Here is a 22,985-nt window from a genome sequence, read left to right as displayed (position 1 = left end):
TTGTCTATACCTTGCCTCTTTGTACTAAAACTGCAGATTAAATGAACATTTGACACTTTTCTGAAGCCCCTGGTACGTGGAAGAAGCCACTTTGCTAGTGACCAAGGCCAAGTGACTGTCAAGCATCTGATTCTGAGCTTAGGATCTGTGCTTTCTACTTCTGGTGACATACACAGTAACTCAAGAAGTAGTAAGAGCTTTATTCCCTACCTTAATATGTCACCAAAAAGAAATCCAATTTCCAGTGACAGTAATGAAAACAGAGAAAGTGAAGAAGTTTTTAAAAATGATTGAAACAAAAGTGGTGCGCCATAGCTAGGAAACAGACTCACTAAAGAGTTAAAGGGGTCCTCAACTGTTTACACTTCACAGAGCAAATACTTTCAAAGTGGTTACAAGAGTCTTGAGTAAATTTTTGAGAATGTTAATTGACTGACTAGTATATAATCAAGTGGCACAAACTTTGCCACTTATTATCAAGAATGTGACCAATCTCAGGCAAGTCAACTTCTTTTTTAAAAATGCAAAGCAGGGCCTGGGATATAAGAAAAGAATAATGAGCAGAAATGTGCATTATTTTAAGGTACTTAGGTAGCTCAGTGGTAAAGAATCCACGGGAGACATGGGTTTGATCCCTGGGTCAGGAAAATCCCCTGGAGTAGGAAACGGCAGCCTCCTCCAGTATTCTTGCCTGGAGAATCCCATGGACAGAGGAGCCTGGCAGGCTATAGTCCATGGGGCCATAAAGAGTTGGACACGACTGAGTATACCATAACCACAGCAACCAAGCAGTGAGCACTATGAATTGTAATCTATTTCTCCAAATGAGCTTTCCTTTGGAAATTAGACAAATAGATATTAAGTTCTTGGCACTGCAAAATAATCTATCCACTGAAGAGTCAATTTTTAAATTTAAACTTTGTTACTTAAGGGGATTTAAGTAACAAAATTAAGCAAAATTAAGTAACAAATTTTGTTACTTAAGTCCCCCCTACTTAGAGGAACTTACCTGGTGGTCCAGCAGCTAACACTTGGTGCTCCCAATGCAAGGAGTCCAAGTTTGATCCCTGGTCAGGGCGAAGGCAATGGCAAGCCACTCCAGTACTCTTGCCTAGAAAATCCCATGGATGGAGGAGACTGGTAGGCTGCAGTCTGTGGGGTCGCGAAGAGTCAGACGCGACGAGTCGGACGCGACTGAGCGACATCACTTTCACTTTTCACTTTCACATATTGCAGAAGGAAATGGCAACCCACTCCAGTGTTCTTGCCTGGAGAATCCCAGGGACGGGGGAGCCTGGTGGGCTGCCGTCTATGGGGTCACACAGAGTTGGACACAACTGAAGTGACAGCAGCAGCAGCACGGAACTAGATTCTACATGCCAAAACTAAGATCCGACACAGCCAAACAAATAAATAAAAATAAATAAACTTATAACTTAGAGAGTGTGGCCAAGATGGTGGAGCAAGAAGACTCTGAGCTCACCTCCTCCCACAGACACACCAAAATTACAGGTAGTAGTACACAGCATCTACTAATGAACACGACCTGAAGACTAGCAGAAAAGATTTTCCACAACTAAAGACATAAAGAAGGAACCGCAATGAGACAGGTAGGGGAGGTAGTGATACAGTACAGTCAAGATCGACTCCCCAGGGTAGGCAACCCACAAACAGGATAATCACAACTGCAGAGGTTTTCCCCAAGGAGTGAGAGCCCTAGCCCAACATCAGCTCCCTAACCTGGGGGTCTCACACGGGAAGATGAGAGCCCAGTATGCCTAGCCTTAAAGGCCAGCAGCACTGCACACAGGAGAGCTGGAGAGATGCAAGAAAGAGACGTTCCACGCTCAAAGGGCACATACAAAACTTCCCACACTCCAAGTGCCAGTGCAGAGGCAGTAATGTGATCGGGTAAGACCACCATGCTGATCTTAGAGAGCCTCCCAGAGAGGTAGAAGGCAAGGGACTCCTCCTGGGGAAACAGACACTGGCGGCACCCATTTGGGGAAGCTCATTCTACCACGAGGACAATGGTACTGGCAATGGTACTGAGTCTTCCCTCTAGCCTATTAGTGGTGGGGGGTCCACTACCACTGGTGGCCACCAAACAAGGCAGGAATGTGGCAGCCACTAGGGCCAGGGACCAGACCCACCTACCAGGGTGCCCACAGTAGTCAGCCCTGTCACATCAGGCGGACCCACACAGTGGACACCCTTAGAGCATATGGCCCTGGTGATGAGAGAGGAGTGTTCTGCCAGGCCCCACAGGATGTCTCTTACATAAGACCAGTTCTCCAAGACTGGGAAACATAACTGACCTACTTAATACACAGACATAAGCACAAGGAATTTGGCAAAATGAAGAGACAGAGGAATATGATCCAAATGAAGAAACAAGACAAAACCTCATAAGAACTAAGTACAGGGGAAATACGCGATCTACCAGATAGAGTTCAAGATAATGACCACAAGATGCTCAGATGAATGCAGAAGAATGGATAAACACAGCGAGAAGTTTAATAGAGCTTAAAATTATAGAGAAGAATTGAACAGAACTGAAGAATATAATAACTGAAAGAAAAAAATATACTCCAAGGAGTAAACAGTAGATCAGATAATACAGGGGACCAGATCAGTGAACTGGAATACAGAGTAGTAAAAATAACCCAAACTGAACTGAAAAAAGGAAAAAGAATTTTTAAAAACGAGGATAGTTTAAGAGACCTCTGGGACAGCATCAAGCATACGAACATTTGTGTTATAAGGGTCCCAGAAGGAGGAGAGAGATAAAGGGGCAGAGACTTTACTGGAAGAAAACTTATAATTTGAAAGACTACAATTCACATTCAGGTACACTTTGAACAAACACCAATGAATGATACATAACAAATATACAAACTAGAGTAATAAAAATTTAATATCTACATGCTGTATTCTCAAGGAAAAGTGATAACCACAATACAACAGTCTTCCCATGGTCTAAAAGAACCACATCCCTTTGTGGAAGGCTCTCCTGAAATCATAACTAACATCCTAGACTGTGGACTGTCAAGGAATGGCCCTACGAATCTTGTGCCTATCAGCAGAGACTCCCAGGAGAAATACTGTCCCCTGTTTCCATACAGGTCTAACCTTGATTCTGCCGACTCAGAAGTAGTCAGGGTGTGCTCTCTTTTAATGCAGAACAACGTCAGGAAGGAACGCAAGTTTTTATCTTCATTTAAAATGCAACAGTGGCCATTATACACACAACTGATCTGGAATACTTTTCCATATCTATTTCACTTTAAATGACTCAATACATGACTTTCAGAATAGTTACACTTATTTTCAGAAAGTCTTCCCTAAAAAAATACAGAGGTTAGTCATATTAAACATTTCCTTTTGCATGGGATAGAAGTGGGGTCCACTAGACTCATCAAAAAGCAGATGAACATGTTTAAAAACCAATGCTCAAAAGAAGCTTTTTTCTTAAAAGTTTGTTTATACAGTTTTTCTCCATCCCCTTATTTCTAATTGAATAGAGACATTTTAATAGTGCATATTAACAGGTGAAAGGAAAGGGTTTTTTTGGCTCACTTCCCTTTAGACCTTTCAAAAGTGGAACAACCACATGCTGTTCCAAACACAATACTTGACTTAAGCTTTTGCCTAGGCCTTCATGTAGGCAATTCAAAAAGAAAAATACAATATTCCGGTTTCCATTTTCCCTAGATCAGTCTCAGCTCTTTTTGGATGAAATCAGTCTCTCAAGGGACATCAACCTCACAATTTGAGAAACAATGCTCTAGATGTGAAACAAAAAGCAACACAATGGAAAATCAGCAACCATTTGTTTTTACACTTGGAGAGTTACACTGTACAACATCCTTTTCATCATAAAGCCAAGTAACTACTCAGAATTGTAAATTAACTCTTTGTAATACAAATTACTTCAGCCTCAGATAAAAAAATAAGGGAAAAAAAATCAAAGTCCTTTATTTCAGGTGATCTCTGAAACAAAACTAAAGGACCAGGATATCTTGGTCAGATCCTTTGGTTTGTGATAAATTTGATTAAAAAAATTTATTTGGAAAGTAAATAACATATAGCACATATAGTAACACATTAATAAGAATGCACAATAATGATTATTTATTACATGCTGTATGTATGTAATCCTGAAGAAGATTTTCAAGTACTTTAAACCAGGGTTCAGCAAATTATAACCTGTGGGCCAAAAATGATGCACTGTTTTTGTAAATAAAGTTTTACTGAAGCACATCCACACCCATTTGTTATTTGCTACAACTGAGGAGTTGAATAGCTGTGGCAGAAACCAAATGTTTTTCAAAGCCAAAATTACTATTTAGCCCCTTACAGAAAAAGTTTGCATCCCCTGTTCTAAACCAATGGGTCTCAAAATTTAATGCTCATAAGAAACACCTGAACAGCTTGTTATCAGTTTTCTGGGCTCTACTTTCACAGATTATGGTTCAGTAGGTTGGGATGGGGTCCATGAACTTGTACTTCTAAGAAGCTCACAAGCTGCTGGTCTATGAACTAAACTTTGAGAAACCACTTTGCACTAAACCATCTCATATAATCACAGATCAGCAATGACCACAAATTCTATAAAACAGGATAGTCATCACACATAATGGAAACTAAGGCATAAAAGAGGAAGGAAATAGAGCTCCTGACTTACACGAAAGTCATAATAGCTATGAAGGCACAATTGGTTGCCACAGTCAACAGATAATTCTTCACCCCCTCATCCTAATATTAGTGATAGTGATAGTGTTGGTAGGTCAGCGTGTCTGACTCTTTGCGACCCCATGAACTGGAGCTTGCCAGGCTCCTCTGTCCATGGAATTCTCAAGGCAAGAATACTGTAGTGGGTTGCCATTCCCTTCTCTAGGAGATCTTTCTGAACCAGGGATTGAACCAGGGTCTCCTGCATTGCAGGCAGAGTCTTTACTGTCTGAGCCACCAGGGAAGCCCCTAACATTACACCAGGGAAGCATCCTAACATTAATTCACAGTGAACACTGGAAATTCAACAGGGACCAGCAGGAATCCAAAGCAATTGGGTTGGAGGTGTAAAACCCCATCAGTTCTTCAGAGAAGTTATAAAACACTTTTTAAAAATAAAAGCCCCTTTATATTCAGTTATAATTTAATACTTGACTGGACTATAAATACTCAAAGACAACATTTGAAAAGAAATCTGACACATAAGGTTTATAATACAATGGTCCAATCAAAAGATTAATTCTTACACATCATATAAATATAAAATTTAAATTAGTTAAAGGGTTAGTTAAAAATCTAATCCTTTAAAAACAAATACATGTCAAGCTAGTATGTGAATGAACACAAATGATACAACAGATGAATTTTATTAGAACTAGCTCAGAGAGATCAAAGGTGGATGATATGTAAGCTACCGAAAGACATCAGTGCCTTTCACTTAGACTCTGCAGAAGATACAGTGGAAGGTAAAGATGTGGAGGGAAAATTCTCTTTGCTGATTTATTACAATAGGAAACTTCTCCTTTTCCTTTAGTCAGCCTTTATTGAACATCTCCCAGGCTCAGAGGCATTGTACTAGGCACTAGAGATACAAAAGAATAAACATTCCTCCTCTCAGTGAGCTCACAAGCTCATGAGAGAGCTACATAAGTAAGTGTACTACAGCATGTTAAGTACAAGGACACTTGGGTATATTATGTACTATCAGAGTGTACAGTGAGTTGATTAAATATGCTTGGGAGAAAAGTGAAAGGAAGGCTTCACTAGACATAGAGTTACTTTAATTGAGACCTGAAAAGACTGAGCAGCTGAAGAAGGGTAGGTATTGAGGCAGTGGATACAATATATGCAAAGGTATGGAAGTGAGAGGGAATAATATGAAGCTGAGTTCTACAAACAGGTCAGTCTGCTGAAGCAGAGCATGTAATGTGGAAAGGGGCGAGATGGGAAGCTGGACAGGAAGGCTGGGTCACATACAAAGAATGCTGGGTGCCATTCTGGTCAGGTCTGTATTCTTCTGGCTTTAGGGAAATAAAGAATTCTAACCCCAGAGAGGACTGCACATATTTGCATATCAATTAAATGACTTTGGCACCACCAGAGGGGACAGACTGAAGCCAAAAGATTTTATTTTCAATCTAAAAATTCTGATGAGACTTTGTATCAAGGAATGGATGAGAAAGAGAAAGGTAAAACTGATTAGAGGTCAAAAAAAAAATCTCCCAGCTAAATTTTTGTTGAAGTTTATAAAGAAGCAGCAAAGACTGAAATTAACACATGATATCCTAATCTTAGGAAGTATTTTGTTGTTGTTGTTATATAATAAGGTCAAGGGTAAAAAAAATACATAAAATACTTAAAAAAATGACACTATGGTCCATGGTGACAGAGAAGACTGCATCAGACCACAGTGCTCAAATCACAACTTCTAGCTTCATAGTGCTCAAATCACAAGCAAATCACAACTTCTTGGGGCTTCAGTTTTTCACCTATATAATTACAGGTTCAAAGCTTCCTAACCTGTGCTATAAACAGATATATATTTCAATATAATTGGTTTCCTTTGTAATCCTACACATTTTATTTAAAATTCTGAGAATGCATCAATGGCACAAAAGAGGATAAGAAACTCTGCATGATATTTAAGTCACTTGCGTGCATGCTAAGTTGCGTCAGTTGTGTCCAACTCTTTGTGACCCCATGGAGGCTACAGAGCCCGCCAGGCTCCTCTGTCTATGGGGATTCTCCAGGCAAGAATCCTGGAGTGGTTTGCCATTCCCTCCTCCAGGGAAGCTAGAGCTGAAGCTGCAACACTCTGGCCACCTGATGTGAAGAGCCGACTCACTGGAAAAGACCCTGATGCTGGGAAAGATTGAAGGTGGGAGGAGAAGGGGATGACAGAGGATGAGGTGATCAGATGAATTCACTGACTCAATGGACACGAGTTTGAGCAAGCTCCAGGAGATAGCAGAGTACAGGGAAGTCTGGCATGCTGCAGTCTATGGGGTTGCAAAGAGTTGAACAGGACTTAGCGACTGAACAAGTAAAACAGACTGATTTAGGTTGATATTATTTTGCCTTTCCATTTCCCTTTCTTCTTTTGTAGACTTAGGTTAATGCTAACATTAAATGACTGCTTGATATCTTTCTTTTACATCCTTAAATCAACTGAAAAGTGACTTATGGAATAAAACTCAATACTAAGGGGTAGGAGAAAGTTTAGTGCATGAGAAAGATTATATAATGGAGAAATCAGTACTGTCACCAAACAAGTAAAGGAGGACATTTCTTGGGTATGTCCAGAAACTACCTGGGAAAGAACCTGGGTAAATAAAAAAATAATCTTTCAGGGGGTCAGAAACAATTGGTTTTAAAAAGACATGCATAAAAAAAACCCTCATTCTTGTCATCTTAAAACTACAGTATCTAATAGCAGGGAGGCATCTCTCTATATATTCATAATGGTACTTCTCTATGATAAGGAACTCTAAAGAATCTGAATTTTAAGGTCAATGTCAGCATTCTAACTTCAAATGTATATAGCTATTACACAAAAAGGAAACCAGATTAAAAAAATTTTTAAGAATGCTATAAGAAATGAGTTATAAAACACACATTAGAGAAAATGCGAATTAATGTTATAATTATTCCTTGAAGTTACCACTACTTGATTTAATCAGATTAAACAATCAAAATGGTTCTGATTAGCCAATGGAATCTCATCTGTTCAGTGCTCAAAATGACAACTTTGCACTGGCTTGGAAATCTACTGAAAGATTACAGTAATACATTGATAATTTGCCGTATCTTTTAAAAGTACTTCTACTCAGTAATCAAAAGCCCTCCTATTTCAGACACGAGTCGACAGTGAGGTAGCCGGACAACTATTCAACTAAATAACAAGGGAAGACTGCAAAATCAAGCCTAGTCGTGTTTAAAGCTGTGTCTATATTAAAATTGCCGGGGCTTCAACTCTTAGAAACAATCTGAGGGAAATAAGCGTTTACCTTTCTCAGCTTTTCTGGAGAAAATCTACAAAAACATTTGTCTTCTTTGCTTTACAAAATTTATCATCCTAACAGATCTGTAGGAGAGGACAGGTTCCTGTCTCTACAGGTAACTCTTTCTTCCCACACCTCCCTAGCCATCTGCATATCTCTAAACCAGAGGCAGGCAACTGAGGCACCTGGGGCAATCTTTACTGTCACTCTGTTCCTCCCCTGACGTGTGGTTTCTTTTAAGGTTGGGAAGATCTCATGGAGAAGGAAATGGCAACCCATCCAGTACTCCTGCCTAGGAAATTCCACGGATAGAGGAGCCTGGTGGGCTACACAGTCCATGGGGTCACAAAGAGTTGGACATGACTGAGCGGCTTCACTTTCTTTCTTTTTTTTTTACAAAGACTACTTAAGCACTATACTTTAAAAAGTCACTTCTTAGCAAAACACTATCTACAGCCCCCAAATCCCCAAAATCTTCTAGTCACCGATTTGCTTCAGACAAACAGGCCCAAGTGAACATAACAACTACTCATGAAAATATATGTAGTCCAAACACTTTAGTCCAGGCAATAGAAGATTATATATTCAATGAATTAGTAAAAATTCAGAATTCACATTTTTTACCATGAGGAATTACCAAATTGACTCAGGAGAGCAAAATATCTGCCAGGTGCATGATATTTCAAAATCATTCACAACTATAATTCATAGAGAATGAACCCTATCTTATCCACTAAACAAAGCCAGAAATGTACATAAAATATAAGCCAGTAGGGAGATTTAATTTTCAAAGGCATTTATGCAAAGTAGGACTTATTTACAACTTGAAGAAATCCCTTACTGTTATCTTTTTCAAAAAAGGTTGCATTTATAGCTTATTCCAGAACAGACCATAAACTATTCTTCCATACAGATATGAAGAAGTACTCACCTCCATTTCCACAGCAGCAATACTCTGGTCATAATGACCCATCAGATTAGGGAAAAACGTCATGTTGTAGGCCATTTTCATACATCTGGGAACAGTAATTGGTTCACAGGTGAAAAGACTGTGCCCTCTTACCAGGGGTAGAAAAATACATGTCCACAAAAACGTAAATGTTTCCATTCTCTTCAAATTCCTAATTTTACCACATGGCTTGGATTAATCACTCTTCATTCTCAGATTTCCAGCCAAAGATAAAATGTTCAAATTCCTCATTTGATTATTTTACCATTTTGAAGGAAGCTCTTTTTCCTGAAAATGAGTTCTGGGTCAATTACTGTAAAAACAATCAAAAGGGTGTATCAGCAACTTTTGTTATCGACTCAAATGCAAACGTCAAAGTGCACCGTTTCATGCTAGGTAATTAACACCGGGAAAAGGACGGAAAATTTCGTCCCATCAATTACTCTTCCACCTGCCTTGGCACAGAATCTATGACTTGCGGAGGAAATATCATCTCTAGGGACCGGATGACTGGCGGTTAGCGCTGTATGGAACACAGGGTAAAAGCGGGGCCCTGGATGAGTGAGATGGAGAAAATGGTGGGGTTGGGAACAAGTTAATGAGGATTAACACAACTGTAAAATCTAAAAGGCCCTGTTGGGTGTCTGATTACGCACAAGAAAACTGAGTTGCAGGGAAATTCCTTAAGATCTCACGAGTTCTTAAATTCTTTAAAGACTCTAAAGGGCCAGCTTTTGTGGCACTCTTCTGGAGACGAACTTTTTTGTCTTTAAAAAGGCCAACCAGAGGGAGACTTCTAGGATTCCTACTGCGGAGGAGCCAAACGAGTGTTCAAAAGGCTGGGGTTGTGAGGGAGTTTGGCGGGGGGAGTAGCGATCTGACAGAAAAGAAAAATGAGCAAAGCTGTCCCGGGAGGCCGACGGAGTTTCGGTGGGAGGGAAGCTGTGGGCACTGAGCCACGAATCGTCGTACCCGTCACCCCATCCCCCCAACACACACACACACGCACACACACACACACGTACGTCCCGGCTTCCAGCACCGGGCAGGGCAATTCACCCCCTCACCCCATCCCCCCAAAACACACACACAGCCACGAATCGTCGCACCCGCTCACCCCATCCCCCCAACACACACACACACACACACACACACACACACACACACGCAGCGCTGGCAGGGCAACGCGCCCAGCCCCGGGCACCTGCCCCAGGCCCAGCGCCGTGCTCCGCGTCCCCGGCCCCGCGGGGACCAACCTCGCAGCGCCGCAGCTTCCCAGGAAGCTCGGGCCGGCGCCGACCGTCCGGCCGCAGGCTTTCGCGCACCTGCGGCTCGGAGCGCGCGCCCCGCGCCCACCCCGCACCCCTCGAGGCCCGCCCCGCTCGCCCTGGCGCCCGCCAGCCCGCCCGCCCGCGGCCTCCTGCCCGGTTGGCGTCCGAGGAACCTCACCTCGGGCGGCGGTCGAAGGCGCCCGTTCCTCCCCGTCCCCGTCCAGCCCACCGTCCCCCCGCGGCCAGCGACGGCTCCAGGGAGCGTCCGGGACTCCGGCCACCACGGGAGCCGGGAGTCGCACGGCCGGGCGAGAGCTGAGCAATCCCGCGAGACAGCGCCGCCAGGTCGGACGGGCAGGTCCCGGCTCGCGGCGGCGGCGGCGGCGGACCTGGCTCTCCGCCCGGGCCCCACCCGCGCCGCGCCGTCCGGGTCTGGCTCTGGGCTCGCCCCACCCGGCAGGGGCGAACGGTGTCGCGGGGGCGAGTTCCAGCCTCCACCTCGCCGTCTCTTATGTGCCCTCCGCAGGGGTGCAGCCTAGAAGGGTTTTTGTTTTTTTTGAAGTTCTTACTGATTCCCAGATAAAACTTCTTTCAGAAAAACCCAATTTATTTCGAATTTCAGGAGCCAAGTATTCTTAAACGGGGCCAGTTTGCTCTGTAAAGTCAGTTGCCCAAGTGACCTTAGACGGAGGGTGGGTAATTTCCTGGGTATCTGTCCTAAAAAAACAGAAAAACAAAAACATAGAAACCCTTTTATTAATGCAGGGTGTCTGGTCACTAACTGGAGGCACAGGTGGCAATGAGATTTCAGGCCTGGCAGGTTCTGTGGTTTATTGATGCAGAAACGTATTAGAAAGTTGAACTGCTCTAGAAGTCAACCCAGTTTTTGGTACCAGCTGTGCCACACATCATCTCATGGTGCTTCCCTATTCATCCCTCCTTCCTTCTTAACATTTGAAACTCACCAGATCCTACTGTCACCAAGTTTGGTCTTTTGCAGACTGTCATACCCTTCTTTTTGTCCAGTGAAGTCAAACAGTATGTAGCCTTTTCAGACTGGCCTCTCAGGCTCTTTCACAGAGTAATATTCCTTCGTGTCTTCTTGTGTCTTGATTTTAGTGATAAATAATAATGTATTGTGTGGATGGACCACAGGTTATTTATCCATTCACCTAGTGAAAGACATCTTGGTTGATTCCAAGTATGAACTCTTATGAATAAAGCTGTTATAAACATCTGTGCACAGGTTTTTGTGTGGAAGTAAGCTTTCAATTCCTTTGAGTAAATACCAAGGAACCAGCTTGTGTGGTAAGAGTATATTTAGTTTTATATATTTTTTTAAAGTGCCAAACCGTCTTCCAAAGTGGCTATACTACTTTACATTCACACCAGCAGTGCTTGAAGAGTTCCTGCTTTTTCAGGACTTGCCAACGTTTGCTATTGTTAGTGTTCTGGATTTTGGCTATTCTAATAGGTATTTAGTGATAGCTCTGTTTTAATTTGCATTTCCCTGATGAAATATGATGTGAACATTTTTTCATGTGCTTTTTTGTCATTTGAATACCTTCTTTGATGAGGTGTTTATTAAGGTCTTTGGCCTATTTTTTAATTGGGTTGTTTGTTTTCTTATGGTTGAATTTAAAGAGTCCTGTGTATATTTTGGATATCAGTTCTTTATCAGTTATATCTTTTGCGAATATTTTCTCCATGTCTGTGATTTAACATCTAATTCTCTAGACCTCATCTTTCATAGGGCAGAAGTTAATTGATTTTAATGAAGTACAGTTTATTATTTCTTTCACGGATCGTGCCTTTGGTGTTGTATCTAAAAAGGTGTCACCAAACCCAAGGACTTCTACATTTTCTCATATGTTATCTTCTAGGAGTTTTATAGTTTTGTGTTTAAATTTAGGTCTGTGATTCATTTTTAATTAATTTTTGTGAAAGCTGTAAGATTTGTGACATTGATTTCTTTTTTCTGCATGTACTCATCTAGTTGTTCCAGCACTGTTCGTTGAAAAGAAGCTCTTTTCAACTTTGTCAAGGATGAGTTGATTTTACTTACATGGGTCTGTTTCTGGGCCCTCTGTTGTGTTCCACTGATGCATTTGTCTATTCTTTCACCAGTACCACATGATGTGAGAGTTGGACTGTGAAGAAAGCTGATCGCCAAAGAATTGATGCTTTTGAACTGTGGTGTTGGAGAAGACTCTTGAGAGTCCCTTGGACTGCAAGGAGATCCAACCAGTCCATTCTAAAGGAGATCAATCCTGGGTGTTCATTGGAAGGACTGATGCTAAAGCTGAAACTCCAATACTTTGGCCACCTCATTCAAAGAGTTGACTCACTGGAAAAGACCCTGATGCTGGGAGGGATTGGGGGCAGGAGGAGAAGGGCACGACAGAGAATGAGATGGCTGGATGGCATCACCAACTCAATGGACATGAGTTTGGGTAAACTTGGGAAGTTGGTGATGGACAGGGAGACCTGGCGTGCTGCAATCATGGGGTCACAAAGAATCGGACAAGACTGAGTGACTGAACTGAACTGAACCACACTAGTTTGATTACTGTAGCTTTGTAGTGAGTCCAAGTTGGTAGTACCAGCTTCCAACTTTGTTCTTCCTCAATACTGTGTTGGCTATTCTGGGTCTTTTTCTTCTCTGTATAAACTTTAGAATCATTTTGTCGATATCCACAAAATAACTTGTTGGGATTTTTATTGGGATTTCATTGAATCTCAGTAGATTTGGGAACTAAGATCATGGCATCTGGTCCCATCACTTCATGGCAAATAAATGGGGAAACAGTGGAAACAGTGGTTGACTCTATTTTGGGGGGCTCCAAAATCACTTCAAATGGTGACTGCAGCCATGAAATGACCAACCTAGACAGCATATTAAAAAACAGAGACATTACTTTGCCAACATAGGTCTGTCTAGTCAAAGCTTTGGTTTTTTTCCAGTAGTCATGTATGGATGTGAGAGTTGGACTATAAACAAAGCTGAGCACCGAAGAACTGATGCTTTTGAACTCTGGTGTTGGTTAAGACTCTTGACAGTCCCTTGGACTGCAAGGAGATCCAATCAGTCCATCCTAAAGGAAATCAGTCCTGAATATTCATTGGAAGGACTGATGCTGAAGCTGAAACTCCAATTCTTTGGCTACTTGATGCAAAGAGCTGACTCATTGGAAAAGACCCTGATGCTGGGAGGGATTGAAGGCGAGAGAAGAAGGGGACAACAGAAGATGAGATGGTTGGATGGCATCACTGACTCAATGGGCATGAGTTTGAGTAGACTCTGGGAGTTGGTGATGGATAGGAGGCCTAGGGTGCTGCAGTCCATGGGGTCGCAAAGAGTCAGACACGACTGAGTGACTGAAATGAACAGAACTGAGATTTGGGAAGCACTAGTTGGAGAGTGCTAACATCTTGCCAATATTGAGTCTTCCTATCCCTGAGCATAAGGTATCTTTATTTCTTTTTTGATTTCTTTAATCACAGTGTTGTGGTTTTCCTCATAACAATCTTATTTACACTTTGTTAGGTTTATGCTCAAGTATTTCATTTTTAGATATGTTATTATAAATGGTATTGGAGTTGTTTTTAATCAGTATTATATTTTTTATTTCAAATCCACTTGTTCATTGCTGGTACATAGGATGGGAATGGGATCTATGTTAAACTTGTATCCTGAAACCTTACCTGTAATCTTAGTTACAGGTGTTTTTAGTAGATCTTTCCAGATTTTCTACATAGACAATCATGTCATGTGTAAACAGAAGCAGTTTCATTTCTTCCCATTACTTTTTTTTGTTTGTTTTTTTTGTCTCATTGCATTAGCTGGGACTTCCACTATAATGTTGATAAGTAATAGTGAGAAGGAACATTCTTCCCTGGTCCCTGATGGTAGCAGGAAAGCTTTTAGCATTTAATATGATGTTAGCTATAGGTTCTTTAGTAGAACTCTTAAATGGGTAGTAGATTTCATCAAGTGCTTTTTCTGCGTATATTGATAGGATTACATGATTTTTCTTCTTTACCCTGTTGATGTGATGGATTGCATGAATTTTCAAATGTTGAATCAGTCTTTCCTACCTGAAATAAATCTGAAGTCTGCTCTGCTGAAATGAATATAGCTACTCTGCTGCTGCTGCTGCTGCTGCTAAGTCACTTCAGTCGTGTCCGACTCTGTGTGACCCCATAGACGGAAGCCCACCAGGCTCCCCCTGTCCCTGGGATTCTCCAGGCAAGAACACTGGAGTGGGTTGCCATTTCCTTCTCCAATGTGTGAAAGTGAAAGTGAAGTCGCTCAGTCGCGTCCGACTCTTCGCGACCCCACGGACTGCAGCCTACCAGGCTCCTCCATCCATGGGATTTTCTAGGCAATAGTACTGGAGTGGCTTGCCATTGCCTTCTCCAATAGCTACTCTAGCTTTCTTTTTATTTATTTCTTTAGTTATTTTTGGCTGTGCTGGGTCTTTGTTGCTGCAAGGGCTTTTCTCTAGTCGCGGCAAGCAGGGGCTACTTTCTAGTTGTGGTGCGTGGGCTTCTCATTGTGGTAGCTTCTCTTGTTGCAGAGCATGGGCTCTTAGAGCAGGTGGGCTTCAGTAGGCTCGTAGTTGCGGCCCGCGGGTTCTAGAGCACAGGCTCAGCGGGTTCTAGAGCACAGGCTCAGACTCAGGCTTAGCTGCTCCGCGGCATAGGGATTGAACCTATGTCTTCTGCACTGGCAGGTGGATTCTTTACCACTGAGACACAGGGGAGCCCTGCCTTTCTTTTGATTAGGATTAGTGTGGCATACCTTTCTCCATTCCTTTGCTTTTAACCTATGTGTGTCTTTATTTTTCAGCTGGATTTCTTGTGGACAACACATTGTTGAGGCTTGAGTTTTGATCATTCTCATAACCTCTGCCTTTTAATTAGTATATTTCTACCATTGATGTTTAAATTGATTATTGATATGGTTGGATTAATATCTGACATTTGATGCTGTCTTCTATTGATTGACCTTGGTCTTGTTGCTATTCTGGCTGCCTTCCACTTTGTTTCTGCCTTCTATAATTTTAACTGAGCATTTTTTATAATTCCATTTCTCTTCTTAGCATATAAATTTAACTTCTTTTCCTACTATTTTTTCAATGGTTGCCCTGGAGTTTGCAATATATATTTACAACTCATTCAAGTCCACTTTCAAATAACACTATGCTGCTTCAGGAGTTGTGCAAATGCCTTATAATAACAAAGTATTCTTAATTCCTCTCTTCCACCCTTTATATCATTGCTATCATTCATTTCACTTATACATAAGCTATAATCATTGAATGAGTAATTGCTATTACTATTTTGAACAAACTATTATCTCTTAGATCAACTAAGAATAAGAAAAATAAAGGTTTTAGTTTGCCTTCACTTATTCTTTCTCTAATGCTTTTCCTTCCTTTGTTAGATCTGGTTTCTGACTGATATAATTTTCCTTTTTCTGAAGAACTTATTTTAACATTTCTTACAAGGCAACAAATTCCCTCAATGTTTGGCTGAAAAAGTCTTTATTTTTCCTTAGCTTTTGAAGGATGATTTTGCAGGATACAGAATTCTAGGTTGGTGGGTTTTCTTTTTTCTCTTAACACTAAATATTTCATTCCAGTCTTTTCTTGCTTGCATGAATTCTGAGAAGTAAAATTTAATTCTTATTTTTGCTCCTCCATAAGTATGATTTTCCCCCCACTGTGGCTTCAAGATTTTTCCTTTGTTTTTAATTTTCTGCTATTTGCATCTGCCATGCCTAGGTGTAATGTGTTGTTTTCTACATTTATCCTGCTTGGTATTCTCTGAGCTTCCTGACTCTGTGGTTTGGTGTCTGACATTAATATGGGAGTAGTTTCTCAGTCATTATTTCTTCAAATATTTCTTCTGTTCCTTTTTCTCATTCTTCTCCTCTGGTATTTTGAAAACATGTATGTTATACTTTTGTAGCTATTCCAGAGTCCCTGGACATTCTATTCAATTTTTTGGTCAATCTTTTGTCTCTCTTTGCTTTCCAGTTTTGGAAATTTGTATTGATATAGCCTCAAGCTCAGAGGTTCTTTCCTCAACTGTGTCCAGTCTACTAAAGAGCTGATTTCTGTTACACTGTTTTTTGTTTTTTTTTATTTCTAGCATGTTTTTGTGATTCTTTCTTAGGGTTTCCATTTATCTGCTTACATTATCCATCTGTTCTTGCATGTTGTCTATTTTTTTCATTTAGAGCCCTTAGCATATTAATCATAGTTATTTTAAATTTCTAGTCTGATAATTCCAACATTCCTGCCTTATCTGATTCTGATGCTTGCTCTGTTTCTTCATAATGTGGGTTTTTTTTTGTTTGTTTTTTGGGGTTCTTTTTTGCTTTATGGTATGCCATATAACTTTTTGTTGAAAGTCAGACATGATGTACTGGGTGAAAGGAACTTGGGTAAGCAAGGCTTTAGTGCTGTGATGTTAAGGTGGTTGTGGGGGGGAGCATCCTATAGATCTATGATTAGGTCTCAGTCTTTAGCGTGCCTGTGATCTTGATCTATGAACTTCTCAGTTAATACTCCCATTAGGTGGGATAGTATAGCTAGACTGGGCTGCCGTGGAGTGTTTCTCACTTCCTGGGTCAGTTAAAAACTTCACGGAGATCCAGTGTTTGCAGGATACCACACTTCTGGGAGTTTTATCTTCTGAAGCTCTACCAGATTCTCACAGTGAATATTAGAAGAAAAAAAAACCCTCACATTTCTGGCAGGGTGGAAAGAAAAGGTAAAATTTTGAAACATGCCAGAAAATTCTGTTCTTAACAATTAAAAACTTCAGTTAGGCTCTGAGAAAGCCATGAAATTAAAAGATGCTTGCTCCTTGGAAGAAAAGCTATGACCAACCTAGGCAGCATATTAAAAACCAGAGATATAACTTTACCAACAAAGGTCCATCTAGTCAAAGCTGTGGTTTTTCCAGTAGTCATGTATGGATGTGAGAGTTGGATTATAAAGAAAGCTGAGCACCAAAGAATTGATGCTTTTAAACTGTGGTGTTGGAGAAGACTCTTGGGAGTCCCTTGGACTGCAAGGTGATCCAACCAGTCCATCCTAAAGGAAATCAGTCCTGAATATTCATTGGAAGGACTGATGCTGAAGCTGAAACTCCAATACTTTGGCAACCTAATGCAAAAAACTGACTCATTGGAAAAGACCCTGATGCTGGGAAAGATGGAAGGCAGGAGGAGAAGGGAATGACAGAAGATGAGATGGTTGGGTGGCATCACTGACTCAGTGGACTTGAGTTTGAGTAGGCTCCAGGAGTTGGTGATGGACAGGGAAGCCTGGCATGCTGCAGTCCATGGGGCTGCAAAGAGTTGGACATGACTGAGTGACTGAACTGAACTAAAAACCCCAAAGGTTAGTTTCTGGTAAGATAATTTCTCTAGAGGGCAGGACTTGTTAAGAACAGAATTTTCTAGCATGTTTCAAAATTTTACCTTTTCTTTCCATCCTACCAGAAATGTGAGGGTTTTGTTTTTGTTTTTTTCCTAATATTCACTATGAGAATCTGGTAGAGCTTCAGAAGATAAAACTCCCAGAAGTGTGGGTATCCTGCAAACACTGGATCTCCATGATGTTTTTAACTCCCAGAGTCATTGGCACCGAGTCTCCAGGAATTCATCTGTGACAGCTCAGGTTTTCCATACCCCTTCCTGGTTCCCCTGGAGGTTTCTGCCCATGGGTTTCTGCTCCGGTAAGATGTGATTCTCTGTTTCTACCCATTTGTCTATCCAATTTTAGGAGCAGCAGTTTGTTTTGTGATCTCAATTCCCTGAAAAATCTAAGAAGAGTTGTTGATTTTCAGTTTGTTCAGCTTTTTACTTGTTAGGATGAAGTGATGGCTTCTATACTCTTTACGTGCCAGGACAGAAACCCCAATTCTTTATTTTCTAAAATAAGTATTTTTTAAAGAATCTTATTGGCAATTTCAACTGCTACTGAGCAGAAAAAAGTTTCTCCAAAAGTTGAAATTAAATTTAAAAATTCCAAAGCTACAATATTATGTTGTTTGGCATTATTGTTAATAGAACACTAGCTACATGAAAAGTGTAGTTATAGCAATTAAGTTATTTTGCTGAAATGAAGGGGAGAAAATAAATTTCATAGAGTAAGTTGTATGAGTTTTTATTTTGTTAATATTACGTATCCAAACATCTACAGCCCATCATCAGGCTATGCAGGCACTCACAATAATAATTAAATCTTTTCATCACTGCCCATACTCATTAAAATGCCCATGAGTCTGCCCATATTCATTAAAATATAGCTTTATACATAATAAAAAATTTTATCTTAGGATAAATGTAGAAAGACAAAACATGTTTTATTTAACAGTTTGTTAGCTTGATTTATAACTTTTAACTATGTAAACATAGAGGTGCAACCACTATAGAAAACAGTATGCAGATTCCCAAAAAACTAGTTACTATATGTTCCAGCAATCCCACTCCTGAATGTATAGTTAAGAGAGAAAACTATAATTTGAAAAGATACATGCGCTTCAGTTTTCATAGCATCACTATTTACAAATGCCAAGACATGGAAACAACCTAAATGTCCATCAATGGATGAATGGATAAAGAAGACGAAGTATATATATACACAATGGAATACTACTCAGCCATAAAAAAGAATGGAATAATGCCATTTGCAGCAACATGGGTGAGCCTAGATTGTTATACTAAGTTAGTCAGTAAGAGGACAAATACTGTATGGTGTCACATATATGTGGAATCTGAAATATGCTACAAATGAACTTAATGAAACGGAAACATACTCACAGACGTAGAAAGCAAACTTACACGGTCACCAGCAGGGAAAAGGGGTTGGGGAGTGACAAACTAGGAGTTTGAGATTGGTGGATACCAACTACTGTATATAAAAGATAACAAAGTCTGTATAGCACAGGGAACCATATTAGTAACCTGTACTAAACAATCATGGAAAAGAATATGAAAAAGAGTATGTATATCTGAGTCACTTTGCTGTACAGCAGAAACTAACACAACATGTACACCAACTGTATTCCAATAAAAAACAGAGTACGGGGCCCTCCTTTGTACTCTTGCCTGGGGCCTGCAGACATGTGGATAGGCCTGCTTGTGACCGCCCCCCAGATGTTAAGGGACTGGGGAGCAAACAGCATTAGGGGGATTCCTGCGAGAGGAGTCTGGGCTGAGCAGAGGTGTAGAAGAGAACAGAGGGAAAGAGAGGAACTTGGGCTGCACCGGACTTTCCCTCCTGAAGTTTCTGCCTAAACTCTTCTTTTTCTAACCCTTGGAAGAGCTACCCGTGGCTCCAATCCCTACAGGTGATATGTGTGAATTTGATGGCTTATTAACTTAATTTAGAGGAGTCTACAAGCACAACATCCTGGAGGAGGGCAGAGCAATCCACTCCAGTACTCTTGCCTGGAGAATCCCCATGGACAGAGGAGCCTGGCGGGCTATGGTCCATGAGGTCGCAAAGAGTTGGACACGACTGAGCGACGTAGCACAGTACATGATCACAACATTGAGCATAACCTTTATTTAAAAGCTTTCTCTTGAAGTATATTGCCTGTCAAGCCCTGCTTTAAAAGCTAATTACTGCAGTGTTTGTAGCAAAACAATTAACCTTTTCTGTGGTTGTATCCATTATGGTTGGCCAGAAACAACATACCTTCTAATTATTACCTCCCATATTACTGGAAAATAAAAATTTCAGTAGTAACATGACACTGCAGGAGAGAGCCACATATTTTCCTGACAGTTTGATGTATAAGATTGCCTCGTTGGAGCTCTGGAATTGTCATTTGCAAAGAAAGAGATTCATAATGCTAAAGAAAAATAGCTTCAGCTCTGCTACTGCTTTAAGTTACATTTTGTGCCTATGATTTTACTCTACTTGGTTTTGTTCTTAGTGGCTTCACTACCTACCATCTGGTCATCTTTAGAATTTAGTATTTTACCACTTTTTATAGCAAAGCAGCTATATTAAGTCAAATATTAGAAATTATATTTTCCCTAAAGCTTTTTGCACCTAGGAAAGGACTTCTGCCTCAAACTTAATGATTTAAATAATAACTAATATCATTTGATATGAAAAGCCAACTGTATTCCTAATTGTGCTTCATGGGCTGCTCATGACTATATGTCATTTTCTAAAATTGCCTCAAACCAAGTGGGATGAGTATGTGTTATAGGGTGATAAGTGAAGGAAAATACAAAATTAAATTTTAGAGAAAATGGAATGAAAGAAATATTACTGTTTTTGCTGTTCAATAGAAAAGATTTTATAGAGGAGGTCGACTTTTGGAAACAACTTAAATATAAATTATTGAGAGATTTGTTGTTCCGGACATGGTATGTGGATTGGGAGACAGGGTAATTTCAAACAATAGACCTTGTGTGTTTTCACTGGAAGGCAGAGGCAGATTTACCATGAAGCTAATGAAGCTTAAGCCTTAGAGTTCCATTTAATTTTTTATTTGAAATCCAACTTTCTCTTAAAAAGAGTCCCTAAAACTTGTAAACTTCAAGAAACTTAGAATCAGAGTTCACTCCTCTTGAAAGGAGAAAAAGAATAGTGTGGAGACCAGAGAAATGGAGCAATTCAGGTGGATTTCGAGGCTTCAGTCATGTTTGACTTTTTGTGACCCTATGGACAGTAGCCTGCCAAATTCCTCTGTCCATGGGACTCTCCAGGCAAGAATACTGGAGTGGGTTGCCATGGCCTTCTCTGGGGAATCCCAGGGATCAAACCTAATGTGTCTTAATGTCTTCTAGCATTGGCAGGCAGGTTCTTAACCACTAGCCCACCTGGGAAACCCAATTTTCAGGAAGTTAATAACAATTAAGAGTCTAACTTATTTCCTCTAGGTAAGGGGAAATGATGGGAGGTGAGATTGTACCAACCTATGTTCTTATTAGTAGTAAACCTGGTTTCCCTGGTGGCTTAGTGGTAAAGAATCTGCCTGCAATGCAGGAGGCCATGAGACTCAGGTTTGATCCCTGGGTCAGGAAGATCCCCTGGAGTAGGAAATGGCAATCCCCAGTATTCTTGCCTGGAAAATTCCATGGACAGAGGAGGCTACAGGACTGTGGCAGGCTACAGTGCACAACTGAGTGACTGAACCATCACCACTTGTAGAACTAGTTAAGTTTTGTTTGTACAACTTTGGCAAAACTCAAAACTTGAATTATTTTATTTGAGAAGAAATGGAGCACTGAGCAATACATGTCTATTCTTGTTGCAGAAATCTTTGAACCAGGGAAAGCCCTGGCCGTCTTTGGCCCTCCAGCCCTTCTTCCAATCTAGAAGTCCTTGCTGCCAAAGGCAGAGTTCATGGGAAAGGAAATTCTTCTCCCACATTGCTTGGCCTGGCCCTTCACCTTCTCCATTAGTGATGAGAATTTCTTCCCACGGCGGTGGAGTGGGGGGCGGGGGTGGTCTTTGTTACCCTCTTCCATTGGCTGGATTTTCTTTCCCACATTGCCTTATCTGAGGGTAGAATTCACACTCAAGGTGGATTCAGCCTCCAAAAAAACCTACTAATGAACATCCAAAACCATAATAAAAACTTGAGTTGATTTCAGTCTCTTTTAAATATAATTTCAGATGATCACTTTCACTTTTAATTTAAACACATACTTTTTACTTAAATGACTATATTTTTGCTCAAATTGAATGGATTATCTTAAAAAGAGAAAGCTTTAAACAGGAATTTTGTGAATAAAATATTTCTATTTTAGTAAAAATTCTGGATAAAATATTTTATTTTAATTGATAAATAAATCCACTGTTGCAAAAATGATAAGAGAATCACCTGGGCAGTTCAACAACCAGAGATATCAGAGATTATAAAAGCAATTCTCTGGGCTTACTGTAATTAGAAGATAAATTCAGAACGTTTTCCTACATAAAATTATTTAAACACAAAAACACATTGACAGATCTAGGCTTGAGTTGGGTGAGATGAAGACATGGTGGAAGGGGGCTTCCCTGGTGGCTCAGTGGTGAAGAATCTGCCTGCTAATGCAGGCAATACGGGTTAAATCCCTGATCCAGGAAGATCCCACATGCCATGGGGCAACATAACCTCTGTGTCACAGCTATTGAGCCTGTGTTCTAGAGCCCTAACTGTAACTACTGAGCCCGAGCACCCTAGAGCCCGTGCTCCACAAGAGCAGCTACCGCAATGAGAAGCGCACATACTGCAACTAGAGAGAAGCCCCCAATTGCCGCAACTAGAAAAAAGCCCACACAGCAGCAAAGACCTAGCACAGTCAAAAATAAATAATAGATAAAATTATTTTTAAAAAAGACATGGCAGAAGGAATAGAGATTCAGAAGAGAGGTAAAAAGACGTATTTCTAGAAGGTATAGGAGATTGTTGATGTTGGGTCCCTTGTGGCTAGCTAATAGTCAAGTCTAAGGCAGTGGCTGGTGTGCAAAGGGGACTTCTATAGAGCATATATTCAGTTCAGTTCAGTCGCTCAGTCGTGTCTGACTCTCTGCGACCCCATGAATCACAGCACACCAGGCCTCCCTGTCCATCACCAACTCCTGGAGTTCACTCAAACTCATGTCCATCGAGTCGGTGATGCCATCCGGCCATCTCATTCTCTGTCGTCCCCTTCTTCTCCTGCCCCCAGTCCCTCCCAGCATCAGAGTCTTTCCCAATGAGTCAACTCTTCACATGAGGTGG

General features: G+C 40.8%; 1 protein-coding gene across 2 annotated transcripts in view; it reads right to left on the bottom strand.

The window, feature by feature from the left end:
* Positions 1–10,589, bottom strand: part of FZD6 (frizzled class receptor 6) — a 33,375-nt gene extending 22,786 nt beyond the window's left edge. The window contains exons 1-2 of one of the 2 annotated variants that reach the window (XM_055432060.2): positions 10,414–10,589; positions 8,947–9,277 (exon numbers count right to left, since the gene is read on the bottom strand). In XM_055432060.2, coding sequence (XP_055288035.2) covers positions 8,947–9,123 — 177 coding nt within the window. In that variant the 5' untranslated portion in view covers positions 9,124–9,277; positions 10,414–10,589. The remainder of the gene's footprint in view (positions 1–8,946; positions 9,278–10,413) is intronic. The other variant, XM_055432061.2, reaches the window with a different exon arrangement.
* Positions 10,590–22,985: the final 12,396 nt, after the last annotated feature.

Source organism: Moschus berezovskii, chromosome 16 (genome assembly GCF_049115385.1).
Source record: "Moschus berezovskii isolate FMDL1 chromosome 16, NW_MosBer_1.0, whole genome shotgun sequence".
Lineage (NCBI taxonomy): Eukaryota > Metazoa > Chordata > Mammalia > Artiodactyla > Moschidae > Moschus > Moschus berezovskii.
The sequence above is the reverse complement of the archived record's forward strand: the minus strand, read 5'-3'. Positions and strand labels throughout refer to the sequence as shown.